The sequence below is a fragment of the Puma concolor genome, chromosome C1 (assembly GCF_028749965.1).
Source record: "Puma concolor isolate L17-30 chromosome C1, mPumCon1.1.hap2, whole genome shotgun sequence".
NCBI classification, from domain to species: domain Eukaryota; kingdom Metazoa; phylum Chordata; class Mammalia; order Carnivora; family Felidae; genus Puma; species Puma concolor.
This window is the reverse complement of record NC_141674.1, coordinates 111,525,181-111,543,500: the sequence shown is the minus strand read 5'-3', so window position 1 is coordinate 111,543,500 and position 18,320 is coordinate 111,525,181. Positions and strand designations below refer to the sequence as shown.

The 18,320-nt window shown below is 41.7% G+C and overlaps 1 protein-coding gene and 1 non-coding gene across 11 annotated transcripts in view; one reads left to right on the top strand and one right to left on the bottom strand.

Moving 5' to 3' along the window:
* The window catches only part of SAP130 (Sin3A associated protein 130), an 80,492-nt gene that overhangs the window by 21,084 nt on the left and 41,088 nt on the right, over positions 1-18,320 (bottom strand). For 7 of the 10 annotated variants that reach the window (XM_086718295.1, XM_086718299.1, XM_086718297.1 and 4 more), the window contains 2 exons: positions 17,305-17,482; positions 10,462-10,566 (listed from right to left, as the gene is read on the bottom strand). In XM_086718295.1, coding sequence (XP_086574421.1) covers positions 10,462-10,566; positions 17,305-17,482 — 283 coding nt within the window. The remainder of the gene's footprint in view (positions 1-10,461; positions 10,567-17,304; positions 17,483-18,320) is intronic. The other 3 variants (XM_025934946.2, XM_025934948.2, XM_025934947.2) reach the window with 3 other exon arrangements.
* On the top strand, positions 3,747-3,900 carry LOC112849125 (small nucleolar RNA SNORA62/SNORA6 family). Its single transcript, XR_003222556.1, has one exon. It is a non-coding gene; the product is annotated as a small nucleolar RNA SNORA62/SNORA6 family (small nucleolar RNA).

The window sequence follows — 18,320 nt, the reverse complement described above, 5'->3', positions numbered from 1 at the left end:
TAAATTATTTCAAAATAAGTAAACAAAGGTGGGGTACAGGAAAAGATTATTCTGGAATTAAAGAGAATTAATGTGGGAGTAATGATCTCTGAAAATTCTCTTTCATAAAAGCAACAAAAACTTGGCATTAACAATGTTTTCAGAACTCTGGAAATGAACAATGTAGCAAAATTATTCAAGAAAATCAGCCAAACCTCAGTAAGACCAATAAACTCTGTGGTGTTTAACTTGCCCTATTTTTAACTGTTTTTTTGTTTTTTTGTTTTTTTTTTTTTTTTTTTTTTTAGAGAGAGAGAGAGAGAGAGAGAGAGAGAATGGGAGAGCGTGTAGGAGAACGTGTGCAAGCAGGGGAGGGGCAGAGGGAGAGGGGGACAGATCTGAAGTGGGCTCAGTGCTGACAGTAGAGAGCCTGATACGGGATTCAAATCCACGAACCATGAGATCATGACCTGAACTGAAGTCGGATGTTTAATCCACTGAGCCACCCAGGCGCCCCTGCCCTATTTCTCTCTCTCCCTTTCCACTGCCAATGGTAGGCTTGCTAACCACCAGTCCATGCTTACAGCAAAAACCAGCACCCTGGCAGCTACCAGAGGGGCTAGAGGCCTTTCAAACCCTCTTGACCAGAGAACTATCATTATACAAACTGGTTGCTCCCATTTGCAAGACTGTCTTATCTACCTGACCTGCTCAGTGTGAACACCTTTTCCTTCTAGAGTACTGGAACAAATCAGACACAAGTGATCAGCCTCCCAGCTAACTGATAGGATGGTAACAAGTGGGGCAAACAATAAGCTACCCAAAAAGCTTTAAAGGAAAAGTTGCAGAATGAAATGTCCACAGGGGCTTCAAAAAGCTCCAACGTATTTCTGGCAAATTCAGGAAGCAATATATACATGTAGGACTGTGTGCGTACCTTGGGCTGTGCAGAGCCCAGGAAAGAACCAAGAAGGACACAGGTTCTCACCTCTGGCTCTGTGTAAGCGAAAAGAAAAAAGAGATGTAAAACCGCCTGCCTCAGTGTTGATGGGCTACCCGAAGACACACAAGGCCCTTAGCAAACACAGAGACTTACTGGTTCCAGGCATTCAAGGAAATTGGTTTAATCATTAGATGACTACAAAGCTAAGAGTGTATTCAGTGGCCACTCTAGACAAAGACAGTGATTTTAAAGAATTATTTTACAAAAGTCCCTAAACAACCAAAACCCAACAACAAACCCCAGCAGCAACAACAAACCCCAGGGACGTGTGGGAATCTGATTTCCAGAGTTGCCACACACTGTTTAAAATGTCAAGTTTTCAACAATAATTCTGAGGTATGTAAAGAAACAAAGCAATGTTTGAACATGGCGGGGGGAAGCAATAAAACGGTCACTAAGGATGCACAGGTGTTAGGCTTACTAGTCAGAGAATTTAAGTTAGCTATTGTAAATATGTTTAAAGAACTAAAGGAGATCATGGTTATAAGAACAGCCTAAAAATCATGTCTCAGCAAACTGAGATTAATAAAGAGACAAAATTATTAAAAAAAAGACCAAAAAGCAATTCTGCACTTGAAAAATATAAGAGTTGAAAAGAAAACAAAAAATCACTAACAAGACTCAAAAGTGTGTTTCTGGGGCACCCAGCTACCTCAGTTGGTACAGCATGTGACTCTTGATCTCGGGGTCATGAGTTGGAGCCCCACATTGGGCAAAGAGATTATTTATAAAAAAAATATATACATATGTATATATGTACATATATATATGTATATGTGTATATATATATATACACACACACATATATATATAGCAGTTGGAAAAAAAAAACTATATTTCAGCAGGCATAGGAAAGAATCAATAAGCTCAAACATAGGTCAATTGAGATTATCCAGTCTGAGAAACTATAAAAAGGGGTAAGGGGGCGCCTGGGTGGCTCAGTCGGTTAAGCATCTGACTGCAGCTCAGATCATAATCTCACAGCTCGTGAGTTTGAGCTCCGTGTCGGGCTCTGTGCTGATAGCTCGGAGCCTGGAGCCTGCATCGGATTCTGCGTCTCCCTCTCTCTCTGCCCCTCTCCTCCTCATGCTCTGCCTCTCTCTCTCTCAAAAATAAACAAACATTAAAAAAAAAAAAAAAAAAAAAAAAGGGGGGGTACACAGGAGGAAAAATAAACAGAGCCTCAGAGATCTTTGGGACAGCAGTAACTATACCAACATACACATACATAATGGGAGTCCCAGAAGCAAAGAGAGAATGGGGCAGAAACAATATCTGAAGAAACTGCGCCAAAGACTCCCCAGATTTGATGAAAAACATCAATCAACCAACTTGTGTAGGAAAAGCTGGAAAAACCCACACCTAGACACATAATTAAATTGTCAAAATGCACGAATATATATATTAAAAAAAAATTTTAAGTAGACTCCACACCCAATGTGGGACTTGAACTCATGACCCAGAGATCAAGAGTCACATGCTCTACCAACTGAGCCAGTCAAGGTACCCCCCAAGGAATTACTTAAAAGTGAAATTCTGTAATTTGATCGCACCAAAAAAGGGAATATATGGCAAAATACTAAAAGTTAAATCTAGTTGAATAATACTGTGTTCTCTATTTTGTTCTACATTTACAGGTTTTCATATTAAGAACTCCAAAAAAGAATGCTATGAGATAAAGTTGAAGATATCGCCTGCAAAGAAAAAGAGATTTTCAATTTAAACTTCTCCCAGCCATTGTATTATTTAAGAGTGTAAGCAGGAATTCTGTTTATGGAAAGATGGCCTGGACATACTTTTCCATATTCTTCCTAGTTAAGTATAGCTGAAATCATGAGTATTACATATAAAAGCAAAAAAACAGCTGCTGAGAGACGAAGGCAGACTGGCTAGGGCGCTCAGGACCAAAGGAAGACATAGCAGTGAGTTCCCTGGGTTTCCTTTCTGACTGTGCTCCAGTCTGGGTCCTGGAAGGCCATAATACAGAAATGTCAAAGGGCACAGACAAAAATCCCAAGAAAAGTCTGCTCAAGGAACCAAGGCAGGAGCAGCTGAGCAAGACAGGAGACTTCTAGACAATAACTGCTCTCCCAGTAAAACACCACAGAAACGACTGTGGTCCCAATTCCCACGCTCTCCGGCAAAGGCTGTGGAGAACCTAGACTTCCACACTTGCCAGGCTGTAATGAGGCAGCGTGATTCTCTTTCCGCCATCTCACTATTGAAGTGGTGTCAAAAGAGGTCAAGCAGGGAACCTGGCCTTCAACTCTCCTCTTGGCAGTGAGAAGGCAATGCTTTCCCTTCCCCAGTTGCGGCCATGTGAGAGGAGGACTGCCAAAACATTAAGCTAGAAATAAACTCCAGGGTCTTCTAAGACCATAAAGGTCCAGGTCCAAACAGAAAACCACTCATCTAACCAAGAGCCAAGAAAATCACAACTTGAACAGGAGATGAATGATGTCGGGTAGCATCTGACAAGGACGTAGAGATCATAAAAATGCTTCAACAAGCAATGACAAATTCAAAAGATGAAAAACAAATTTAAAAGATAAAAAAACCAGAAAAATCTCAGCAAAGCAATCAAAGTTACAAAAAGATCCAAATTTAAATTACAGAAGTGAAAAACAATAACTGACCAAACATACTCACTGGACATTCTCAGGAGCCCAGTGGAGATAGAATCAGTGGGGTTGAGGACAGATCAATATAATTTACCTAATCTCAACAACAGAGAGAAAGGAGACTTAGACTCCAGAGTGATGGCCCTGCCCACTGTTAGAGCTTGGAGTTGAGGCCACTGGCTGGCCAATGAACTCACAAGTGTAGGTAGTGTGCCACATGAGGGGCAAGTCTTTCGCTACCACCACAAGGGTCCGTGGCCCAGTGAATGGAGTTTGATAGTAATTCTCGCTACAAATAAAAACAAAAAGAGTAAGGGCAGAAAAAGGACATTTCCTGATTTGCAAAGGGTCAAAAATTGACATCTTACGTACTGTTTGTCTGCTGCAAAAGAGATGCTCTAACAAATCAGAAAGTAAATCAAGAAAAAAGGAAATATACGTCACCAGGGATGAGATGAAGGGAATTCAGACCGTGAAGGACAAAGGAAACACAAGGGATAACAGCTGGGCACCGAGTCCAGAGAGCAACCAGTGAAGATTGGAGTAGGTGGAAGCAAGGCTTTAAGGAGGGAGGGATGTAAACTAGAAAAAAATGGAACTGACAGAGATCTGATAGGTCTGCCTGTATTTGGAGAATTTCTATAGGTTTCGGGGAGAGTCTGAGGATGAATTAGTACTATGTGATTTGTTTTAAAGTTCATATTTTAAATTTATTTTAACAGCTTTTGGATTTACTTTCTAAATCTGTTTTCTATTTTATAACATTAAAATAATTTTTTTAATGTTTATTCATCTTTGAGAGAAAGAGACAGAGCATGACTGGGGGAGGGGCAGAGAGATAAGGAGACACAGAATCCGAAGCAGGACCCAGGCGCCAAGCTGTTAGCAGAGCCAGATGCAGGGCCCGGACCCATGAACCACAAGATCATGACCTGAGCTGAAGTTAGACATTCAACGGACTCAGACACCCAGGTGCCTCTCTATTAAAAGAAAACTTTTTAATGTTTATTTTTGAGAGACAGAGAGACAGAGTGTGAACAGAGGAAGGGCAGAGAGAGAGGGAGACAGAATCCGAAGCAGGCTCCAGGCTCTGAGCCATCAGCACAGAGCTTGATGCGGGGCTCGAACTCATGAACCAAGAGATCATGAGCTGAGCTGGTCAGACGCTTAACTGACTGAGCCACCCAGGTGCTACCCCCTCCCCCATTTTATATTTTAATCTTCCTTAATCTTTTGGCTTGGAATTGGTAATATAGTCATGTTTCATTTTCTTTTTTTTTAAGCTCTATGTCCAATGTAGGGCTTGAACCCATAATCTTAAGATCAAGAGTCGCATGCTCTGCGCAAGCCAGCCAGGCGCCCCAGTGATACGTTCATGTTTCAAAGGATGTACTGGGAACTCTTGTTCCCTCCCTTAACCCTCCACTATCTCCACACAACACCACTCTACTGCAGTGTTTCACTGAATCTAAGCTGTCAGTAATTATACACCCATGTCGTGTAGCACTTAAAAATAATTAATGACAACATTAACACATCCTTACTTTTAACTCACATATTGGTTTCTGAGATGTTGACATGTATATGTTTGATCTTGTATCATAGTATATTTTGTATGGTTTTTGTTTTATATTTATTTCTTTTAAAAATTTTGCTTTTTCGGGGCAACTGGGTGGCTCAGTTGGTTGCGCGTCCAACTTTGGCTCAGGTCATGATCTCGCAGTCTGTGAGTTTGAGCCCTGCGTCAGGCTCTATGCTGACAGCTCAGAGCCTGGAGGCTGCTTCGGATTCTGTGTCTCCCTCTCTCTCTGCCCCTCCCCTGCTCATGTTGTCTCTCTCTGTCAAAAATAAATAAACATTAAAAAAATTTTTTTTTAATTTTGCTTCTTCCATTTCTATCCACTGTTTTCTATTTTAATTTTACCTTCATTCTGTGGTTTCTTCTAAATCTTTACTGATTTCTATCCCTTCACATGTCATCCCTTTATGTCCTGTCACTTAGTCTGCATTTCATCCTTTGTGTGTTTTCCATCAGTGAGGTGGTGCTAACGTCATTAAGTAATTTAAATTCACAGTCAGAATTTTAAAATAAGTTTCACACTTATTCTGTAACACTTTTCTGGTGCATGTTCTTACTGAACAAATGAGTATATTTTGTTGCTCTTTTCCTACATTTTAATTTTAGTTATCTTCACATGAATATCCTTTTATTACTCATCAGTGAATGAGGTGGGCTATTCCTAAAAGCAGCGATTTCCATGAGATTCCTTTCACTTGGGCGTGGGAGTGTGGGGAGACTGCTCTGGTTTCAGCTAGTTATTTTTCACCGTCCAAATGCTCCCTTCTTTCAGGTGGCACAGAAACAGAATGCCCACTGCAAGGAAGGCCATCTGGGTGCCTGCATGCGTGGGGCCCTACCTCCACAATCTACCTTGGAACCATATTAAGTCCGGGAAAGACTCTGCAAATAGCCCCTGCTCACCTAAGTTTCTGCACATACAGTTGCTTACAAGGAATGTACTTTTGTATGTCACAGACGCTTCAGTTACTGTATTTTTTCCCCAGAGCTTTAAAAGTTAACTCTAGTGCTACTTAAAAACAAACAAACAAACAAACAAAAAAAACACTTGAAAAACAAAGATAATGTATTAAATTTGTAAAGTTCAGTATCTAATGTTGGCAACAATGTGGAGAAAATGGGAACACATTTCATGAGGATATAAACAGATACAGTGACTGGAAATCAGAATTTAATCTCCACATTTAATTTGACCCAGTAACGCTACTTCCAGAAATGTATTCCAGAGAAATGTTTGCGAAGGGGCTCAATGATAAAGATTCACTGCAGTATTTATTACAGTGATAAATGGAAATAATTTAAGTGTTCATTAATGGAGGCACCATTAATTATGGCACCAACACTTCTGAGAACATCACACAGTAAAGGAATAGGAATACAGTCTCTTTTTCTGGTTTTTCGTTTTTCTGATCTCCTAAGAGGACATGTCTGAACACGTGGTCTTTGTACCAGGTCTATTCTCTATACTCACTGTTGATGGGCTCTCTTCCACTCTCACGGTGTTAGAAACATGTATCTGCCAAAACTTAATCACCAGCATAGACCTCTATCTTCAATTCTAGGGCTGTATCTACTTCAGAATTTTATATCCAACTATACATTTGATATCTCCACTTGGCTGTGTCTAACCACCTGGAGATCACAAGAGTAAAATATTTAGAACTAAACTTAAAAAGTTTTTTCTCTCGGAGTACCTGGGTGGCTCAGTTGGTTAAGTGTCTGACTTCGGCTCAGGTCATGATCTCACGGTTTGTGAGTTCAAACCCCGCGTCAGGCCCTGTGCTGACAGCTCAGAGCCTGGAACCTGCTTCAGATTCTGTGTCTCCCTCTATCTCTGCCCCTCCCCTGCTTACGCTCTGTCTCTGTCTCTCAATAATAAATAAACATTAAAAAAATTTTTTTAAAGAAAAGTTTTTTCTCTCCTATTCCCATAGGCTTCCTTACTTCAGAAAGAATAATTCCTTATCTGCAGTCGCTCAGGCAAAACCTCCTGGCCGGACTTCTCCCTTTCTGTCAGAAAATTCTGTCAGCTGTACCTTCAAGATACAACCAGAATCTGAACTCTTTTGAAGACTTTTACTACCTCCACAGTGGTCCATGCCTCTATGATAGTCTAAGGTTGTATTATTTCTCACTTGGTCTCCCTGCTTCCACTCTTACTTCCTTGCAGTTTATTCCCAGCACAGTAGCCAGAGCAGTTCTTGTAAAAAAAAGTCAAATCATGTCACTCCTATGCCTTAGACCTCTGATGGCTCTCAGTCTTACCCAGAATAAAATCCAAAGGACACTGAATGATCCACAAAGCCCTACATCATCTGGCCCTCAGTTATATCTCTGAACCATGCTGTGCAACTCTCCTTTCGTTCTAGGCTGGTTTCTCTTGCTGTTCCTTGTATATACCTAACATATAGATAGTCCTGACTTCGTGCAGTGTGTGAATCGTACGTATATATGTGTAACTACATTATACCAGCCTCCCACCAATGCAGTTCAAATTTGAGCTACCACTCACTATAATATTAACTGTGAGTAGTTATATAAACTTTAAGCAATTTTATGCAAACTTTGCTGCTGCCTCCTCAGTCCATAAATCACTATGTAACTAACAGATGTGCATCAGGATCTATGACCAATCACATCACTTCCTTCGAAATATGTCCATGACTGGTTACTGAATCTGTTATTCAGTTTATACGGACAGCAAAGTGTGGAGCTGTGCAGTCTCTTGTTTCCCAGAGACAAACCCAGGTGAAATTTTATAATAATGGATGACAGAGAGCAAAAACTGGCCAACACAGATAAAAATGCAGAGAAAAAAACAGTCATTCTGGAAGTGAAATTGGATGTGATTAGAAGATTTGAAACCAGGGGCGCCTGGGTGGCGCAGTCGGTTAAGCGTCCGACTTCAGCCAGGTCACGATCTCGCGGTCCGGGAGTTCGAGCCCCGCGTCGGGCTCTGGGCTGATGGCTCAGAGCCTGGAGCCTGTTTCCGATTCTGTGTCTCCCTCTCTCTCTGCCCCTTCCCCATTCATGCTCTGTCTCTCTCTGTCCCAAAAATAAATAAACGTTGAAAAAAAAAATTTTTTTAAAAAAAAAAAAGAAGATTTGAAACCAGCAACAGCAGAGAAGACAGGACGAGTGCTAGGCCTGTATGAAGATACGGCATGGACCACACAGACAGAATCCAATGAATTGGACTTTGACTTTACCGATAAAGATGGTAAAGTCGCTTATCATCTTTTAGTTTATTTATTTATTTATTTTTTAAAAAAAATTTTTTTTTTCAACGTTTATTTATTTTTGGGACAGAGAGAGAGACAGAGCATGAACGGGGGAGGGGCAGAGAGAGAGGGAGACACAGAATCGGAAACAGGCTCCAGGCTCTGAGCCAGCAGCCCAGAGCCCGACGCGGGGCTCGAACCCACGGACCGCGAGATCGTGACCTGGCTGAAGTCGGACGCTTAACCGACTGCGCCACCCAGGCGCCCCTCATCTTTTAGTTTAAATTGCACTGGGCACAGAAAGCCGCTGTGGCAAAATGTAGTATTGACTTCCACTTTGGACTGAGGACTATTCAATCCTATTCAGGTCTAAGTGGTAAAGTTAGCTGGCACAATGAACGAAAAAGGCCAATTTCAAGGAGAATGGGAAAAAAAAAAAAACCCCATGAAAACAAAACAACAAATCCTTTCCTGGCCAGTAAAGGCTGGTTTACTTCAAAGTTAAGTAATTAATTAACTTCAATTTAACGAATTAATGTTAAGCTATCTGATGAAGCTGCTAGCACAGTGAAAAGATTCTGCTTTGACATGTGCACTTGTACTCCACGTGTTAGTTACAGCAGAGGGTTTTGATGAAAAGGATGAAGATATCCCTAGAAGTGAGGCTGGCAAAAAATTTCACGTTAAACGAACTCTTGGAGACAATTTGTCAACACTGAAAAGATACAGGATACAATGTTAGAAGCAGACCGAAACTCAGAAAGGAGTATGACAATTCACCAACACATGGAAAGACTGTCGCTCTGCGTCAAGTTACACAATGTGAAGGCGGTAAGCGCTGTTCAAACTACTCTTGATTAGTTTTTAGAAGACACTTTAGTTCTCAATGTTTCTCATGTTTAAATTACAGTGTACCAAGTAAGTGTTAGTTTTACTACTTTTTTCACTTCCTTATATATAACTGACAATGAGAGAGTTTTGAGTATTTTCAGTGTTTTTAAAGATCCTAGAGTAAGCACAATCCCACCCCCTACAATTATGATTATTTTTCACAGCTGCCCCTTGAATGGTTATTTGTACTTTTCTGCACTACTGCGTAAAGTAACGACCGCATGTCCTCCCACATAATTCCTGGCCCCGCTCTTTGCTCTGACTCATGCAGCTGGACATCAGGCAGCATGTGGTGCTTCCTTCCTGCCCTTCAACCTCTGCTCAGAGAAGGCTTTCTGGATGGTGTCACCTCTGCCTCCCATCGCTTTACGTTCCCTTCACACTGCCTCCTTTTCCTTCACGTATTTGTTTCTCTACACCCACTAGAAAATAAGCTTAAGGAGAATGGACACTTTGTCTTAGTCACTCTTCTATATTCCCAGATTCTAAAACAGTACCTGGCACATACAAGGCATTCATAATTTTCTTCTTGAATGAAGTTTTATGAAGTACATCTAAATACATTAACATGGCAAGCTGTTACTGACAGAAGTAAAAATGGCAAGATACAGAACATTCTAATCAGCAAGATTCTGTTTTTAAGACTCAATCTATCTACCTGTGTACACAGACAAAAGATGCAGAAAGATACTTAATACTGTTACCAATCAATATTAATTCTAGCTAGTGGGACTGGCAAGGTGGGTGGGGAACAGGACAATGATTTTAACTTTATACTTTAAATGTTCTTACATGCCTCTCTTTCCCAAAATAGTGTTACTGGTGGAATGAAGAACAAAGAAAGCAGCATGTATTAACTACTGACATGATGCCATTTTTGACAGCAACGATAACTGGGTGTTTACTATGAGGCAGGCTCTGTTCTAAACACTTTAAATGAATCATTTCATTTAAACACACAAGAATCCAATGAAGCAGATATTATAAGTATGGATATTTCATAAATAAGAATCAGAGAGGCTGAGAAATATGTCCAGGTCACACAGCTAGAATGTGGATATAAAAAGATGCACACAGGCAAATTATGTAAAATTTGTCACATGTTAGACTCTTTCCTCCTCAATTGTGTGCAGTTGGAACCAAGAGTGATAACATTTATGTGCTCACCCTGCAGGCCTAGGTGACCCAGATGTACTCCGCATAGAGCTTTCCACTCGAGGGCTAGCCACTTCAGGAGGCTGAGGAGGAATGAGGGTTTTCCGAACTGCCATTCTGAAAGAGACCAGACAAACCCAGAAAACAACAGTCCGAGGGCATTAAAGGATAAGAAGTAAATATTTGCTAGGCATAACTATGACAAAATAAAAACACTACATTTGCTAGGCATTTTTTAAAATGGTTTTTAAAATTTTATCCAAATACTATAGATATGTTATTGAAAATGCCAAATTGCACTAAAAAGCTTTTAACAAAACACAGGTCCCCTCCATCTCTCCCCATTTCTTGCCCATCTCTCTCCAGGAAGCAACCACTGTGACTCTTTCAGCTGCTGCTTCAACCACGCCACATCTCCTTTCTACTTATTATCAAACTTAACATCAGTATTAAGTGTTCCTCCCGATCACTGTTGTGTTTACATGTTTATGTTGACCTGAGAAAAAGTTCCTGGAAGTCAAGTGAAAGAAAGGTGACCAAGTTAGTGTCACTGTGCCATCCAGTAGAGGCCACGTGTGGCTCAGATGGGAACCAGCGGGCTCAGCAATGTGGAAGCTGTAAGTGTGACATGGGCAGTGTCGGCAGAGTGCTGGAAGCAAATGCCAGATGAGCGGGCTGAGAGAAAATGGCTTGAACCAGAATACACCATTTTGCAAAGCCTAATTAATGGATCCAGACAGTGATCACCAAGTCTGCTAACATCTCAAAATGGGGGACTACCAGACATTTTAATTTATAAACTGGTCTTGCCAAAAATAAAAAATAATAAAAAAAGAATCTATTCAAGCTTTAGATTCAAGTAACAAGAGACAACATGGCGGGGACAAGAAGAGCAAAACCAAACTACAGGGGTAGTGGGCTAAATTGATATCCAAGTCCTAATCCCTGTACCTGTGAATGTAATAGAGTCTTTGTGAGTGTAATTTAGTTAGAGATCTCAAGGTTAAGATCTTTCTGGTGTGGAGGGTAGACCCTAAATCCAATGACTGGTATCCTTATTACGGAAAGGAGAGATATTTGAGACAGAGAGACACAGGAAAGGTCATGTGAATACAGAAGAAGAGACTGGCGTGATATTCCCACAGCCAAAGGATTGCCAATAGCCACCAGAAGTTAGCAAGGAGGCATGGAATGGATTCTCCCTGGGTGCATATACAAGGGAACACCCTGCTGACATCCTGATTTTAGATTTCTAGCCATCAGAACTGTGAGGATAAGTTTTTTTTTAAAGATTTGATTTTTATTTATTTTTGAGAGAGAGAGAGAGAGAGAGAGAGAGAAAGAGACAGAAGGCACAAGTGAGTGAGGGACAGAGAGAAAGAGAGAGAGAAGTGGGGCTCAAGCTCACCCAAAGTAGGGCTCAAGCTTACCCGATGTGGGACTTGAATTCATGAACCGTGAGATCATGACCTGAGCTGAAGTCAGATGCTTAATGACTGAGCCTCCTAGGCGCCCTAAAAGATTTATTTTTAAGCAATCTCTACACTCAACATGGGGCTCGAACTCACAACCCTGAGATCAAGAGTTGCATGCTCCACCGACTGAGCCAGCCAGGCACCTCTGTGAGAATAAATTTCTGTTGTTTTAAGCCACCAGATTTGTGGTAATTTGTTATAGCAGTTCTAAGAAACACAAAGGGGATGTAACAGACAAAACCCTGGGAAAGACAGGGAAGGAGAGGAAAAAGTTTACAGGACAAAAGACCAAGTTTCTTCAACAAATAAATCGCAAGGAAAAAAGAGATGAAGGAAATCTATATATAGAAGAGCCTTAGGAGACATATCAACTAAATACAATGTGGGCACCTTATCAGAATACTGATTCAAATAAATTAAAACAAAAAAGTTGTGACCTCTGAGACCCCTAGAGATTTGAACTAGATATTTGATATTATGAGGTTATACTTTTTCATAAGTATCTCTCAATAGACATATGCCGAAATGTATACAAATGAGAAGATGTACTATTTAGGATTTGCTTCAAAATAATTTGGTAGAAGGGGGTGGGTAGGCATCTAGATTAAACATAATTGATTGGCTATGAGGTGATAAGCTGATAACTGAAATTGAATGATGGGTATAACATTCATATGTTCAAAATTTTATTACGTTTAGTTTCCCATAATAAAAAGTAAGACATAAGACCAATTCCACTAACTACCCCCGCAGAAAACGAAGAAAACAATTAAACATAGTGAGACACACCACTCTATATCCACAGACTAACCAAACTTAAAGAGTGTCAACAACAAGGGCCGGTGATGATAAATGCGATGACCCCCCCTCCCTCCCTGCCTGCTTGGAGCATACGCAGGTACCTACCAGAGTTGCACATAAAGCATAGCCTACAACCCAGCCAATCCCCTCCTAGGTATGTAACAAATACATTTAGCTATGTGTCAAAGGTCATGCACAAAAATGTTCAGGATAACATATGGCCCCAAACTGGAAACAACCCAAATATCCATGGATAAACTATGGTACTGTTATTTAATGGCATCTCACATAGCAATAAAAATACTACAATCACATACAATTAACGTGGATGAACTAAACAAAGGGAAGGAAGATGGAGTCATACAAAAACACGTAATAGATGATTCAACACAAATGCCACAAGAGGCAAAGCAAGTCAACAAGGTCAAAAGATAAACTGCTTAATTCCCTTTGGGAGAAAGTATTGGTAGTGTTCTGTTTCTTGCCTAGATAGTGGTTGCATGCTGTGTTCACTCGGTGCTAAATTACCCCATACCTGCATTATCTATGCAGTTTTCTATACCTCAGTGAAAACGTGGAGAGAGAAAGAAACTGCAAGAAAAAATGGAGTTAGCAAACTCCTTTATTTTCTTTGGAAATAGTAGCAAAAAAAACCCATGAGAGCATTTTTTTGCTTTCTATGTGAAGGAAACACCAGCGAGAACACACTGGTAAACAGGTGAGAGGGAAGAGAGCTACAGCACTGTTCTCAGCAGGTTAGAAAGGCAGAGGTCAGGGGCTCCAGAGCGAAGGGCTGAGAGTCTGTCCACAGTAAAAGATGAGATGAGTAGAGTGTGGGATACAGATGCCGGCAGGTAGGGAGATTGAAAGCTAGAGTTGACCAAGTTCTCTTTTGGGTGTTTCCATTTTTCTCAAAAAAGTAAGGATCAAGTTCATTAGCTGGTAGTGAACATGGGTAAGGAAGTATGGGAGTTCTGAGAGGAGCAGGGGGCAACTGTCCAGGAGAGTGGCTTAGGACAGGATCCTATGCTGGTCTTCAAGATCCTAGTGGAGGTCTCTGAGGTTAAGCAAGGCCAGTCAACACAGTTGTTTACCCCACCACAATCTGCTGCACAAATTCAGCAGAAAGTTGGATTTGACTCTGGTTTTGACAAAGTGAAGAGGGGTGCAAGGAAGTGGGGGCCATATGCAAGGAAGTGATTGCAGCAGACCCCAAAAACTGAGTCAAGGAGAGGAGAGAAAGGTCATGAAAGGGGGTAGCATCAATGGGTGGAAGACTCCCTGGTGGGTAGTGTGCTCAGCACTGCGGGTGAGGTGGGAAGACAGAAGGTAGGCTGTGGGACACCGGAGGACAGAAGAAAAGGTCAAGGAAGGCTTGTGCTTGTGGGTTTGTGCTGATGGATGGGGGAAGACGGAGAGGCATTTAAGCAACTGAGAAATCAGAGACCTGGGATATCATTTCAGACAGAATGACAGCCAGATGTTAGGTACCTTCTGAAGGACATACAAACATACCCCCAAATTGAACTGGAATCTGATCTTGAGCTGCTCTGACCAACAAGGTAGTCTCTGGCCATACGAGGCTACTAAGTACTTGGAATGATGGGCAAGTGCAACCAGGAGCAAAATTTGTACCGGTATTTCATTTAAATAATTTGAATTTAAAACTGATATTTGATTCAGTTATTAGAAAACTTTTCAGTGGGCCTGGAGTGACTTGGCTATGTGAAAGTATACTCTTCAAGTGCAAATTTTATGAAATCTGAATACGAACTGAGTGCTTTCGAAGAGGGATGGCTTGAAAGTGGCAGTGAGTCACCAAGAGGACATGGACCCCAGCATCAGGCCCAGTGACAGGAGGATCAGGAAGAGAGACAGCCATTACTTTGGGGAGAGTGCAGGAGTCGAGATCCTGAGGAAGAGCCAAGTTCCACTTAGAGAAGGCAGACACACTCAAAGAGGAAGGAATTCCGATGATGACAACTCAGCTATGGGGGCACAGCAGAAAGGTCACAGGGAGGCGGCCAAGTGGAGGAGAAGGGGACAGATCTTTTTGTCTCCAGGGTTGTGAGATTTCAACATGTTTATCTAAGTAACAGTTTAAAAAAAGTTTTTTTTAACGTTTATTCATTTTTTGATAGAGACAGAGAGTGAGTGGGTGAGGGGCAGAGAGAGAGGGAGACACAGAATCGGAAGCAGGCTCCAGACTCTGAACTGACAGCACAGAGCCCGACACGGGGCTTGAACTTATGGACCGTGAGATCATGACCTGAGCTGAAGTCGGACGCTTAACTGACTGAGCCACCCAGGCGCCCCTCTCAGTGCTGGTTTATTAACACGCACTGCATCTACTTATGCTGGGCATGTTGCGGTTCTTTAAATCAGGAAACTCATGCCCTTTAGGTTTGGAAATTTTCTAGGAGTTATTTAAGTGATCTTCCTTCTTTTCTCAGATCTCTCACTGAAACATTACTTGGAGGTGGGATCTCCTGAGCTGATTCTTTGATTTTCTTGTCTTTCCTCTTCTATCTTATTTTTGTGTTCTTATTTTTCAATCTACTTTTGAGAGATTTCCTCAACTATACTTTTTTTAAGTTTTTTTTTTAAGTTTATTTATTTTGAGAAAGAGAGAGAACAGGGGAAAGGAAGGGCAGAGAGAGAGAGGGAGTGACAGAATCCCAAGCAGGCTCTGCACTGTTAGCAGAGCTGGATGAGGGGCTCGAACTCACAAACCATGAGATCATGACCTGATCATGACCTGATAAGTCAGATGCTTAACTGACTGAGCCACCCAGGCACTCCTGTATTTTTTTTTTTTTTTTTTTTTTTCAATTTTAAGTAGGCTCCACGCTCGGTGTGGAGCCCAAATGCAGGGCTCGAACTCACAACCCTGAGATCAAGACCTGAACTGAGATCAAGTCGGACCCTTAACGGACTGAGTCACCCAAGAGCTCCTCCTCAACTATATTTTCCAACTCCTCTGAGTTCAATTTCTGCTGTTGTAGTTTAAATTTCAGGACACACTCTTTTGTTCTCTAAATGTTCCTTTTTGATAGCACTGCCTTCTTGTTGCACAGATACATCTTTTTTTGTCCTTTGAAGACAGCATTCAGTTTTGGTCTTTATTTGCTTTCACTTTTTGTTTTTGTTCTCCTTGCCTTGCTTTATGCTCCAAGCTGCGTTTTTCAGTATGTCTAGTGGTTTGCCAGAAGGCCCTCAGAAACCTGCTTGGATGTGTGTTCATGATTAGGAACGGGGGACTAACGTTGGCTGGAAGCTCTGAGTTCATGGAAGAACTTGCCTACTTTAAATTTCACGTAAGGGGGATCTGATTCCTGACCTTAGGAAACCCCTAGTGCTGGTATCTGCATCTTTTCCCTTCGGCTGGACAAGCCCAGAAAGAAAGTGGAGTCAACATCTCACTTTTTGTCAACAGCGTTCAACTGCCAGGGTTCTGCCGGCTAAAAGGGAGAAGGGGACTGGTAAGTCTCAGCACTCTGCAAATCTGTTTCTGGTATAATACTCCTGGCCCCCCCTTGTGCTACTTGATCTCAGTGGACCATTTGCAGTGTTAAACTCTCCAGGTGCATGCTGGGGTTGGGAAGGGCAGTGCACTGCAAAGTATGGGTAGGGAAGGGGATGCAGGGCTCTGATCCTCTCAAACACATTTCAATCCTGCTTCTGTTTAACCCAGTCTTCTATTCTCTCATTCTTGTGTGTTTATATCTTTCTAAAAAGCCTCTTTGCTAAAAGTTCTATAGGGTTTTGAGAGGATAAGAAATTTAGAAGTGCATGTTCAACCTGCCATGTTAAGTACAAGCTTTGCCCTGCATTTTCATTGATAAGGCTCCTTTGCCACAGACTGATTTATCCTTAAAAGAGAGTCTGGTCTACGGAAAGCTCCACACGTCAGGAAACCCTGTATGGACCCAGCAGCTTATGTTCTCACTATGCTTTAACCTTTATAATCTTTTGTAGACACACATCAGCTCAGTGCAGCCACAGAAACTCTGCTCTATGAAGTGTGACTGCCCATCTCCCACCTCCCAAGTTTTCAAGTTAAGTTTCAGAGCACAGCACATACTTTCCTGCCCATCACCCACCAACTCAGGTTCTATGGCAACACAGTACACTTCTGCTGCTGAATAGGACCCTTACTTAACACACCTGGGAAACTGCTTGTCCTGAACAACAATGCATGCTGGCTGATGAGGAAACAAAAAAAAAACAAACGCAGTACACATTAATGTGCTTACCTAGACAAGCCTGAAGGGTCTGTTAGAAGCGACTTAGGGAGTCTAGGATTAAACTCCACAAAATAGAGAGAACTCCTAAAGTAGTATGCAATGGCTGTTTATAAACTAACCCTCCACAGACTCCTGGATTCTTACCGTCCCACAGTCTGGGCTTGGCAAGGCTCTACTGAACAAGCCTGGGGTGAGGTTATTTTGAAAGAGATTAAAAATGTCACAGAAGATGAGAGATTTAGAGTTTGCTACCAGCACAATAGAGAGCCTAATGTTTCTACCAATTACACTCAGAACTAGAGGTGTCATGTGGCACTACTGGGTCTACCTACCCATCTGTGGCGGGCTTCTTCCGGAGGATACTTGGCCGGGGGGACGAGCCCTGGGCCGGAGCATTGGTGCTAGCACTCTGGCTGTGGGTCTGCACCACAGTTGTTGCTGCTGGAGCGGCACTGAATGGACTGCTAATAGGGTTGGCTACAATTGTGGCTCCATCCGCCAATACCACTGCTGGAGGACAGGGAGAGGGCAGAAGAGAACAATGAAGAAAGGGAAACAAAAGCGAACATTACTAAAATGTCACATAAGGCAAAAACAATCAGACCACCAGAATTAGAGTACCCGTGTTATAACTGATCAATTTCAAGAAAGTAAGGTTTAGAGCACAATGTTCATCTGCCTGAAAGCAGATGGCAAAGTGGGAGGTTACTAAGTCTATTGATGCATGATCAGTAACAACTTCTCTTTGCTTTGGAATCATAATTACTAATGAATCAGATAAAATACATAAAGTACATAGTAGACTTCAAGAAATGGTCTCCTACAATTCTTGTGAAATACCATTGCCTCTCAACCCCTAAAAATGATACCAACATATCAGTCCACTTTAATTTTACAACTTTACATACAACTCGGAAGAAACAGCAGAATGAGAACACTGTGGAAAGATGAATCGGCTTTCTCAACTTTACAGAGTGCTTCCTAACATGTGCAAATGCATATTAGGCTGTTTGTATATATAGTTTCTAATGTTTACAATGACCCTGACAGATAAGTTCTAGGCAATGTTATAAGGAGGAAACTAAGGCACAGAGAAATTACTTGAAACCACCAAGCCAGCAAGAGGCAGAACCAGGATTTTAAACAATTTTTTTTAAAGTTTTTTTTTTTTTGAGAGAGACAGACAGACAGACACCAAGGGAGAGAGGGAGACAGAGAATCCCAAGCAGGCTCCACATTGTCAGCACAGAGCCTGATGCAAGGCTTGAACTTATGAACTGCAAGATCATGACCTGAGCTGAAACCAAGAGTTGGACACTTAACCAACTGAGCCACTGAGGTGCCCCAG